The sequence below is a fragment of the Chenopodium quinoa genome, unplaced genomic scaffold (genome assembly GCF_001683475.1).
Source record: "Chenopodium quinoa cultivar QQ74 unplaced genomic scaffold, ASM168347v1, whole genome shotgun sequence".
Lineage (NCBI taxonomy): Eukaryota > Viridiplantae > Streptophyta > Magnoliopsida > Caryophyllales > Amaranthaceae > Chenopodium > Chenopodium quinoa.
The window spans coordinates 225,315-237,216 of record NW_018743014.1 but is presented as its reverse complement, the minus strand read 5'-3'; the positions used below and the strand labels follow the sequence as shown (position 1 = coordinate 237,216).

Below are 11,902 nucleotides of genomic sequence, written 5' to 3'. Positions count from 1 at the left end.
AGAAGATATATTGATTTGGGGTGGCTGATTTGGTTCATTCATGGGGTTAGACTTTAGAGATCCAAGTTTATTACTCTTTGTGTCAGCTATGATGATTATGGTGTTTTGTTTATTACCTTTTTCTAATTGCTATATCCATTTTTGTGAGCTGTGAATTATTTGTGTGAACTTTTTTTCCCTGTTTCTCTCTTATGTATGTATATGTATGTAAATTTCGGTTTTTGAATATTTATTTTTGATAATTGGAGGCCAAAATTTCTTTTTTCATAATTGCATGTGTTTATGTGCGTTGTTGTATATGGCTCATTAGCTAGCTGCTTTGGGATTGGTTTAAATGTGTTTATGCTTTCAGAATTTGTAGCTCTGAATCCTGATGGGATATGATGACTAGCACTGCATATACGTTGGACTTGATCAAACTGGAACTGTTTTATTACAATCAAATACAGAACTCACATCTATGTCCATCTACATGTAGTCATTTACCTTTTATGGCTGTATTTTGTGTTTATGCTTTTTTTCACATGAGTATATTTATTTATGAATCCTGGACAATACCCATTCCTTGTACCAGCAACTAAGCAATCTCAAGAAACTTTCTTTTGTTATTTCCTTTGTATTTAGTGCCATGTTTTTATTTTCCAGCTTTCTTTCCACTCAACTGGTAAAAAATTAAATAAAGACTTGTGATAATTTCTTTGTTGGTTATCCATGACTTTTTACGCAGTAAAATACCATATCTTTTTGAAGAACATAAGGTGTTTAATAACTATGTTTGCTTATACATAAGGCAAGCTCAAACATATTTATGAGCTTTATCAAAAGCTTAATTTTGCTAAGTTAATTGAGCTTGCAATGTTAAACTTCAACAAGTTAGTACTTACTCAAATTAAATTCGCACAACCCCTTCTTAAAATCAAGTTTTTTCACCTTCATGCAGCTCTGTATGCACTATGCAGTAGGAAATTTAAAATTCGGATTGCACTTTTAGCTTTAATTTCTCCCTAATGCTCCCTGCTTCTTGAATGGACTCACTAGCAAACTGGACACTAATTACAACTTTAAATTATATGCTGCCCCCTTTTTCCTACTCCTTATTTTTGCTGCCCTCCTTTTGCTACTCTCGTGCTGTCATCACTACCCTCCTGCTCCCTCCCTTCTGCTGCACCCCTTTTGCTGCTGCCCCCTTATGGGAAGAGTGCTCTTGAGTGGGAACTGGTTGTACAGGTTGTTTTGTTTATTGTTTATGTTTACATTGATCTCCATGAGTAGCTTAGGTGATGTATGCCTTATGGACTGTGTGGAATCCTGTAATTGAGAAGAATGTATTTGTGTTTTCATGTGTGGTGTATTCTTATCAGACAATTTTGTTTTATTTAAAGCTTGCATAAGGTGGATTGTTTAACATATTTGTCCGCACTCATGCATTTGCTATTTAAGTATATGAAACTTGGCCGATTAGGTTGTAGGTATATGGATTAGACATTAATGGGTTAGGCATTTTTACTCCAATGTGCTCTCCTATTTACTATTTAGTTAAAGAAGTCACCCAAAGCCTTTAGATTTAACATAAATTATTAGAAATTACTGTTATTCAATCTTTGAGATGTGTATCATTGTCTGTGTGTGTGACTAATAGTTGCATTGAGGGCTTTAAAAGAGGCTTAGAAGTCTGGGTCTGAATACGTAATTCATATGAGAAGGGTTTGAGGCAAGCAGTTTCTGCAAATATGCTTTATCTTGATTTGTATTGTTTATTTGATGGTGGCTCTTAAAACACTCACTAGTAGAAAAAATGAATAAGGCACCGCAGCTTTCGCACTGGTTCTTACAAAACCGGTGCGAAAAGTGAGTAAATCGCACCGGTTCAGTTTGAACCGGTGCGAAAACTCTTGTTTTTTTTAAAAAAAAAAAACCCGGTTATAATTTAACCTTCTTTCTTTCTCTTGAAACCCCTCGATCTTTCCTCCTCTCTCATTCTCTCTCCTCCATTGAAGCGTACTCATCTGCCTCTCTCTCCTTTCCTTTCTTCTCTCTTTTGATCGCCTTATTACGACCTATACACCCTTCCCCGGTTTCATTGTGGAGCTCTTCAGTTGTGCTCCATCAATCAAGGTTTTCCTCTTTCTTCTTTTTCAGTTGCATTCGATCTTAGGGTTTTGTTTGTTTTTAACTTGAGGTGTTTTTTAGGGTTTTGTTTGGCGGTGGTGGCTGTGGTGGCCTTATTGCGACCTAAAATCGTTGGCTTCATCTTCTTTTGTCGAATACTCTTCATGGTGGCGCAATTGCGTCTTTGGTGGATTTGGTGGGTTCGGCTATTGCGCAATTGCGAATACTCTTCCTTTTTTCTGGGTTTGTAATGAAATTTTTGGCTTTGTTTGTGTTTTTTTTATGAAATTATCTTGTGGGTTGTTTTGTTTTGATGTTTTTTTTTATGGGTATCTTCTGTTTTCCTGTTTTTTCTCCTTAATCTGATTATGGTTTGATTAATATGATTTTTGGACCTTAAATTTTTGGTTTATAATGTTTTGCTTTGATTTCATCTTATAGTGTTAAGAAATCCGGCAAATTTCGGAAGGAAATTTGTAATTTCATGAATATCATCAACTTTAGCATAAGTTTGATTAAGCTTGATGTCTTTGTGAATTTTGAGAATGCTTGTGATAAGGGTAATCCTACTTTTTTTTTATATTTCTTGAGGTGTTTATTTTCCTGGATTCTTAGTTTGTTTACTGGTCTTTTTGGTTGATTGGCTTTTTGTTGAACTTGATGAAGTTGTTCATATTTACATTGTTTCATATGATACGTAGAATCATTATGGGATTCGTAGAATACACATAAAGTTGTAGAGGGTAGGTTGTTGTGCAAGTTTCACCTATGAACAAGATATTTCCTTTCTTCAGCTTAAGAGCTTTGCAACGAGTGGTCTTATATGCAATTCAAATGATTAGAGAGGAAGGTGAAAATTAGCATTCAAGGTAGTAAGACAAAGCCTTTTCTATTCAATGTGATAACACAGTGAGCAATTCTTTCAACTTGGAAGCAAAATCTCAAAAGTGTAGCACAGAGTAACCTTCTGTTTGGGTATAATTAGTAGGAATGGTCAGCCTATAGTTACCTTGTGCTCAGTATTGGGAAGATTTGGACTTGACTGACCACAATTATCTGATGCTCTGTTGAGAATTGCTAGTAAAGAGGGGTTCCATGGGATGTTGGAGTAGTTGTGACAACATACAACATGATTGCTTTTGATGGTAAACGTTCTGAAGAATCTGAGAAGATTATTGAAGAAATAAGAAATAGAGATGGGGATTACTTCTCATGGATGAGGTAACTACTTGTGTTGAAGGACCTTGGGCATTTTTGGGTGATAATGACCTTGAAGTTTAAGGGAAACATGTCTAACTTCCCCTTATTTAATCTGATGTTGCATGGGTGCATGTCGTTCCTGCTCAGATGTTTCGGAAAGTTATCAGCACTACAAAATCGCATTGCAAACTTGGGCTTATGCAACGAACTTCGTGGATTGAGTAGGAATTGACACAGTTCAAGGGATAATTAGAGAGAAGGACGGATTGATTGATAGTAGGAAATACAAAATTAGTGACTTTAGGCCACAAGTCTCCAAGTCCCAGGCTACAATTTTCTGAATGCCTTTCTCTCTCCTAAACTTCTCGTATATATAGGACTATACTAACTAGCTTTAATTACTACATGTACTACCATTCGTCTTTTTCCTAAAAGCAAGCATTAATTTAAAGGAGACTAATAGGACACCAACGGTTACAGCTCTGTGGAGTTGCAGGCTGCTGTTGTGGGTGGAGAGTGCTCCCTTGCCCCTGTTGCTGCTGTGTCAGGTTGCAGCTGTTATGGGTGGAGAGTGCTCCCCTGCCCTTGTTGCTGCTGTCTTTGTCTTCTTCCTTCTGCTGTAAGTGTAGAGTAGTGGTGGTGTGGGTTGGCTCATGACATTACCCACCCCCAAAAGACACACCTTGTCCTCAAGGTGGAAGTCAGGGAACCGTAACTTAATCGTCTCCTCCTCCTCCCAAGTAGCCTCCACTTCTGGCAGGTCTTTTCATATAGAAGAGTTTTTGGAATCACCAGTCGTCCCTAGTCGTCCCTTATAGAAGAGTTTCTGATGATCGATGGTGAACCCAGAAACTTCCCTTCCCCCGTCCAGGTCTTGCCTCACCTTTAGTAGCAACTTATCTTCTTCAATCTCCTTCTCCAACTCCCCCCAATCCACCGTATGTTTGGTGAGCATGGCCCCTAACTCCGTACCTTCCTCGCCCCTTCGTGAGAGGGCGTCAGCCACTCAATTTGCTACCCCAGGTTTATACTATATTTCGAAATCGAAACCGATGAGTTTCCGTATCCACCGTTGATATTCCATCCCCACCTCTCGCTGTTGAGATATGAACCTCAAGCTCTGCTGATCACTCCTAACTACAAACCTCCTGCCCAACAGATAATGCTTCCACTTTTGCACCGATAAACACACCGCCATCAACTCTTTTTCATAGATTGATTTACTCCGACCACCAGGCCCCAACATCTTGCTAAAGAAAGCAATCGGCCTTCCCTCCTGCATCAGAACCGCTCCTAGCCTAAAACCCGATGCATCCGACTCCACCACGAACATTTTAGCAAAGTCTGGCATGGCTAATACGGGGGCACTACTCATGGCCTTCTTGAGCTCTTCAAAGGCTGTGGTAGCTTCTGAGCCCCACTTAAAATTGTCCTTCTTTAGTTGCTCAGTAAGTGGATGAGCTATATAAGCGTATTGGGCTATAAATTTTCTGTAGTAGCCTGTCAGGCCCAGAACCCCCTCAAATCCCTTAGTGTTCTGGGTATGGGCCAATTTATCATGGCTGAGATTTTCTCCTGGTCCACAGCCACCCCTTCTTTAGAAATAATATGGCCCAAGTAAGCTACCCTTTCCCTTCCAAACTCACATTTTTTTCGATTAGCAAACAGTTGGTGGTCCTTGAGAGTGGCCAGTACAGCCTGCAAATGTTTCACATGCTCCTCCCTACTAGCACTATACACTAGAATGTCATCAAAAAATACAAGTACAAATTTGCGTAAATAAGGTCGAAATACCTCGTTCATCAAGGATTGGAACGTAGCCGGGGTATTTGTGAGACCAAAAGGCATCACAAGGAATTCGTAGTGACCCTCATGAGTACGGAACGCCGTTTTGTGGGTATCTTCCGGCTTCACTCGAATTTGATGATAACCGGCTTTAAGGTCTAGCTTGGAGTACACTTGAGCTCCATACAACTCATCCAATAATTCATCAATCACCGGTATGGGGTATTTGTCAAGAACGGTTTCTTTGTTCAATGCTCTATAGTCAACACAAAAACGCCACGAGCCATCCTTCTTTTTGACCAAAAGGACTGGACTCGAGAAGGGGCTAGTAGATGGGCGGATAATCCCGGCCGTCAACATTTCCCTATGAGCTTTTCAATCTCATCTTTTTGAAATTGGGGGTACCGATAGGGCCGGACACTTACTGGATTGGTACCCTCCTTGAGGATGATACTATGCTCGTGCCCCCTCTTGGGTGGCAACCTTTCCGTCGTCTCAAACACCGTAGCATACTCCTCCATCACTTTCAAGGATGATACTGTGTGAAGTGATATAAAGTTGTGTGTGGCCCCGGGGTCGACCATGACCACCACATCTAGCCCACCGATTTTCCCCACCAGCTTCATGGTCTTCGGATTCGTGATCCCCACTAGAGAATTTATGGATATCACCGCTGGCCACTCCTCTTCCTCTTCCGGAGCCTCCATCGCCGCTAATTCCCCATCACCCTCCTGCTCTTCTTCTTCTACAAGAAGCACGCTTAGTTCCCTGGATTTACACTTGTGTCCGATTCCCCACCTCTCATCACACCTTATCACAGCCCCTTGGCTTTCTTATCTTGCAGCTCCTTCTCCGTTAGGCGTCGCACCTCTCCTGTAAATCTGGTGGAGCTTGCGCTTGTTCTTTTTTGTGAAGGAGAAGTTGGCTGGAATTTCGCTGATCCACTGGAACTTTGAGCAGGCCCCTTAAAAGATGTGGGTTGTTGAGAGTGTGAGTGGGTCGGCCCACTTCCGCCACTAAATAAGGTAGATGCTGGAGTTTGGTTAAAATAAGAGAAGGGCCCAGGCTTAGTGAAACCGGCTCCCGTTTTCTTTTGCCCACTAACCCGGTTTCTTTCTTCAACCCGAGTAGCCAGATCCATAGCCTGTTCCAAAGTTAATGGGTTGAGCATTCGTATTTCAGCCCGAATGTCCTCCTTCAACCCATTGACAAAATGCCCCTTCATCAAGCTCTCCGGCACATCCATCAATGGAGCCGCCTTCTCAATAAAGGCCCGCCGATAATCCGCGACTGTGGTGGTGTGGGTGACGGCCAGCCACTGCTCATGAAGGGTTCTAGAGTTTGCCGGACGGAATTGGCGTAACACACGCTCCTTCAACTCCTCCCAGTTACGAACCGGTCACCGGCGACTCTCCCATTGGTACCACTGGAGAGCGTCGCCCTCCATGGAAACCACCGCAGCTTGTATCTTCTCGTGCTCTGACAGCCGGTAAAAATGGAAGTATTGTTCGCCCCTTAGGATCCATCCATCAGGATCGGTTCCTTGAAACAACGACATTTCCAATTTATGGTACTTCCAATTTCCCCTTCCCTCTTGCTGTTCTCGCTGTCACCCTCGTCCTCCATTCTGAACCTCCCAATACCAAACCCTGTTCGCTCGTTTCTGATTCTACCGGCGTCGGAAAACTGTTCTTCCCCCTCGCCAATAGGGTTCTTCCCCAGGTCCCTCACCCTATTCATCATTCCTCTCATCTCTTCAAAGAACTTCTCCTGGCCGCTCATTAAGAGTGAGATTTTCCCATTCTGGTCTTCTCTGAAGCGACTCAGCCTTCCTTCCATTCTCTGGCTGGCATCTTCTATGGCTTCCTGATTCTTCCTCGCCTCCTCTTCCTGATTTTTGCTGAACTGTTCGGTGAGTGACCGTTGGAGGTTCTCCATGCTTTCCGCAATTGTCCTGGCAACAATTTGTTGGATGGAGTTCTCGCCCCCATCCACCTTTGAGACTATTTCTGCAATGTGCTCTTCTAACGCCTCAATTCGTTGGGTGTGTGTTCCGGTTGCCGGGGCCATGGCTGCTCTGATACCAATTGCAACGGACTACGTGGATTGAGTAGGAATTGACACAGTTCAAGGGATAATTAGAGAGAAGGACGGATTGATTGATAGTAGGAAATACAAAATTAGTGACTTTAGGCCACAAGTCTCCAAGTCCCAGGCTACAATTTTCTGAATGCCTTTCTCTCTCCTAAACTTCTCATATATATAGGACTATACTAATTAGGTTTAATTACTACATGTACTACCATTCGTCTTTTTCCCAAAAGCATGAATTAATTTAAAGGAGACTAATAGGACACCAACGGTTACAGCTCTGTGGAGTTGCAGGCTGCTGTTGTGGGTGGAGAGTGCTCCCTTGCCCCTGTTGCTGCTGTGTCAGGTTGCTGTTATGGGTGGGGAGTGCTCCCCTGCCCTTGTTGCTGCTGTGTTTGTCTTCTTCCTTCTGCTGTAAGTATAGAGTAGTGGTGGTGTGGGTTGGCTCATGACAGCTTACTGGTATTTACTTTTGCTATGATTTTATTCATGCTATTTATTTGTTGAGTCGATTTGTCGACCATACATAGTTGAAAAAGTGACCTGTTTTTTTTTCACGTGCCTACAACCTGCCTATGCGTTTTCCTTTGTTTTCCTATTGTGTGCTTACTAGAGGATATTCATGGCAAAATTTTGTTGTTTTCTGTGTAATTGGAGTAGTTATGTGATGTTAATTCCCAGCGTGTATGTTTCCTGCTTTTGTTACAAGCGAATTATTTATTATGTTGTCAGCATTTCAAGTTGAGTGTTTATCTGAAATCTTTCTATCTTGTTTCAGGTACCATTGGATTAGACGCAAAGGACGGCCTGCAGCGAGAGAGATTGCAGAGCTATCTTGTTTTAGGTACCATTGGAGTAGTCGGGACTATTATCAGAGCTATGCAGGTATTGACTTTACTTACTTAATTTTCTTCCTGATTTTTTGTATCTTGTAAGTTCTTGGTATAGTTATATGTCATCCTATGGGTAAACTGAAATCTCTCTTGCGCTGAAGGCCAATGAATTAGTGACTGATGTTTGCTCAATTATATATGACTTTTGCACTTATATTATAAACATGACTGCTTACTTTTGTTTACAGGTTATATATGTGAATAGGTTCTCACCTTCATCAAGGAAACATGCTGTTAATGAGATAAAGGTACAGGAACCTGTGGCTCTTTCTGATGTCTTTTCAATACATATATTTGTCTTCCTAATGGCCTCCTGCTGTTATTCTGCGTGTAAATTTAATAAGACTTAATGACCATGTTCCATGTTGATTTCCTGATTTTCATTAGTTTTTATTGTTTTGACTTGGCTGTTCATCATAGGTGTTCCAAAATTACCAAACCTTCCTGTAGAATTATAAATGCTATATACTCATTGGGTAGTAAGTGAAGCTAGATGATGATGCATAACTGTAATCTTGGCTGTTCATCATTTTGGCTATGCAGATCTAGCTACATGACCTACATTTATCTTGTTTTGTTAAATAACCTTGTGTCAATCAAGACATTGTCTTCAAAATAGAGAATTCCCAGCCCAAATTTTATTAGCTCATGACATGGACTATGCTGACATAGCTACATTATTCTGGTTATGTTCAATATCTTGTATGATCCAAATTCAGCAGCTTTTTTTCTTTTTCATATTTTTATAAAATAATCCTGCCCTTTTCATACTAGTGCTTATGTAAATGGCATTTAGTTCGTAGGTTAAGATATCATTTTGGGCCGTTTGATATGAACTGTTGTCTTATGTAACAGCTATCATTATGCTTTGGTAGGTTAAGATTGTTGAGTGGTGGTCCTTGCCTAGCTACTCATTTTATAAAATTTTCCAAGTTATGTTATCCTTCCTTGTCGTGTGCCCTCCATCGTCTAGATCTGATAAAATTAACTCGTATCTAATTATTCAATTTCGATCTATAATATTTTGAAGATAACTTGTAACTTGTTCGTAGATTAGAAATTTAAATTGATAATAGATTCGCGAGAACCACAAAACATTTCAGACGACTTTGGTTCGTGAGTAGTTTGACTTTTACCCTATTATTCTAAGTTTGACAAAAATATTAAGAGTATTAATCAAACTAGCTAGAACAATAGACAGGGAGTATAGAAGTGGTGATATGGAGGTCTACGTTTATTAAATTCCAACTTCTAATATCCTTCTGGCCAACTCCCAGAATAAGGAACAACAAATCATTTTTTTTTCTTATACTTTGAACTAAATGCCATTTAGATAAGGGCCATTTTAAACACTATTTCAAATTATGATTAAGTACTTGACAAACATTTATAGACATAAAAGAAAAGATTTTATTAAAATAAAACTGACTTCTCATCTATCTAGAAGTGTAATTTGTTCTTTTTCAATGTCTAACTCTATGCTTATTAAAGAGTGAGTTTATTCCTAAACTTGCTTGTGTGATTGTAATGTACCACTGTGCTTGTGATTGATTTTACAATTTTCTGGAGTTAGTTAGTGGATCCTATCCTAACAATCAGCTTATTGTTGCTAAATCTGTTGTCCAGGCTGACGTTTGTCATGCTTACCAAATTTTGAAGAAAGGTGGTTTAAAAGATGAAAATATTATTGTTTTCATGTATGATGACATCGCTTATCATGAGGAGAATCCGAGACCCGGGGTCATCATCAATAATCCCCATGGAAGTGATGTCTACGCTGGAGTCCCAAAGGTTTTCTCTAGTTCACCCTTTCCATTGTCACTTAATGAATGTTATGAAGAATTTAATCTCGTCTGCTTGATGTGGTATGGCAGGATTATACTGGGGAACATGTGACTGTCAACAATTTTTTGGCAGCGTTACTTGGTAACAAAGAAGCTATTACTGGTGGCAGTGGAAAGGTGGTGGATAGTGGCCTTAATGATCATATTTTTATCTATTATTCGGACCATGGTGGTGCTGGTGTGCTCGGTTAGTATTTTGATCCTCATAGTTCTCTTGCAATACTTTCGTTGTTTATGGAATCTGTTTGTTTTGAATGTTTATATTATAAATCTCTTACAATATCTTATATTGTACTACTATAGCTTTTTGAGTGTTGAGTATTTACCGGGAGTAACAGCATATTATGGAAATTATTGTGCGGCTAGTCTCTCTTGGCTTTTAGGTGCTTTCATGTTGTCTATTTGACTTATCCTTACAAAATCCTTCTTCATATAGTAGGTAGTACATTGGCAGGTTCTTAAATACACGTGGAATTGACTCCTGATGTTCTTATGCCATGCCTTGTTTAGTACTAGATCAATGTGAGCACACAATGATTATTTAATTTTATGAAGATTTATGGTTTTACAAGTGCAACCGTTTGAAGATGAACATACCCCTAGGACTGTTACTTGTCATGTTCAATTTCATTACTACTCCATATTGTTGGATCCTCACCAATGTGCTCAATCAATTTTTATCATATTGTTTCTTGTGAAAAAATGGATTTCAACACGTTGTGCTTGTTCAGGTATGCCTACAACTCCATTTCTCTATGCTGATGAGTTGATATATACATTGAAGAAAAAGCATGCTTCTGGAACCTATAAGAGCTTGGTGAGGTTATCCTCCCCCTGTCCACCACATACAATTTTTTATCATTGCGGGAAGTGGTTTACGATTATCGTCAAATTTATCAAGGAAATCAATGTATAATGAATTTTTTTTTTTTTGTTTTCTTTTTTCCTTTTTTATTTTTTTTTCTTGTCAAAAAAAAAAAAAGAAATGCGTTTTTTGCCAAAACAGTGGATACTTATAAGTAGCAATTGTATACCTTATACTAGCATCTCTTCTATAAACAAGTTATTCTGGATGGGGTTTCAGTTCTGTGACTTTTGTGATGTACTGAATATTGTTTAAGAATTACTTTACAACCCTTCCCTCTTCCTTCTTTCAGAAACCAAAAAGCATGCATGCATCTTGTATGGAAGGGAGTGTGTGTGTGTGTAGCAGCTTTGACAGGTAAAACAACAGCAATAGCCAGCACCAGGCAGACACAGCACCACCAGACAACAGCTAACAGCCAGCCAGAAACAGAAAGCAGTAGCCAGCAATAGCTAAACACACCATGCAAACAGAAACCAGCAACTAGACACAAAGCAAGCAACACAGCCAACAGAAAACAGCAGCTTACTAAAGGAAAGTTGACCTGGCTGTTAAATCGAGGACTCTGCTTCTCCAGACCTTGATTCTGTTTTTTTTTTTCTTCAGTTTTTTAAAGTGTAATATTACAAGATATTGAAGAAAATATATGTGTTATGTATATTATGATTATATATAAGTATTTGGTACAATTTAAGTGAAAAACATGCAAAAATTTTTTTTTTTTTTTTTTTTGTTTTTTTGGGCATTTTTGGCACCGGTTTTGGAAAAAAACCGGTGCTAATTGTTTTTTTAAAATAATTTTGGGGACTTTTGGCACCGGTTCTAAGTAAAAACCGGTGCGAAAATTTTAGGTTTTGGCACCGGTTCACCCATAGAACCGGTGCGAAAAGTCATTTTTCCCACCGGTTTTGAACCGGTGCGAAATCTGTGGGGTTTTAGCACCCCCCAAATCTGGACCGGTTCAAAACCGGTGCGAAATGGGGGGTTTGAACCGGTGCCTATTTGCCTTTTTCGCCTAGTGACTAGAAGAATGATTATACTTTGATATGGGTTCTCCCTTAATATTATTAGTTTTAGGCTTTTTAACCCTCCTTGCTAATTACACTTGCCTTTTT

The 11,902-nt window shown here is 39.6% G+C and overlaps 1 protein-coding gene across 4 annotated transcripts; it reads left to right on the top strand.

The window, feature by feature from the left end:
* Positions 1–1,899: 1,899 nt before the first annotated feature.
* On the top strand, positions 1,900–11,396 carry LOC110729830 (vacuolar-processing enzyme-like). 4 transcript variants are annotated; one of them, XM_021909603.1, is made up of 8 exons: positions 1,900–2,115; positions 2,191–2,352; positions 7,964–8,070; positions 8,267–8,326; positions 9,705–9,869; positions 9,953–10,109; positions 10,654–10,744; positions 11,080–11,396. In XM_021909603.1, exons 2-8 carry the CDS (start codon positions 2,274–2,276, stop codon positions 11,237–11,239), a joined length of 819 nt encoding a protein of 272 aa, XP_021765295.1. In that variant the 5' UTR covers positions 1,900–2,115; positions 2,191–2,273; the 3' UTR covers positions 11,240–11,396. The 4 variants fall into 4 exon arrangements, with proteins under 4 accessions (XP_021765295.1, XP_021765298.1, XP_021765299.1 ...); XM_021909606.1 differs by having other exon boundaries at positions 1,904–2,115; positions 10,654–10,739; XM_021909607.1 differs by having other exon boundaries at positions 1,908–2,115; positions 2,191–2,305; positions 11,080–11,392.
* The last annotated feature ends 506 nt before the right edge of the window (positions 11,397–11,902 follow it).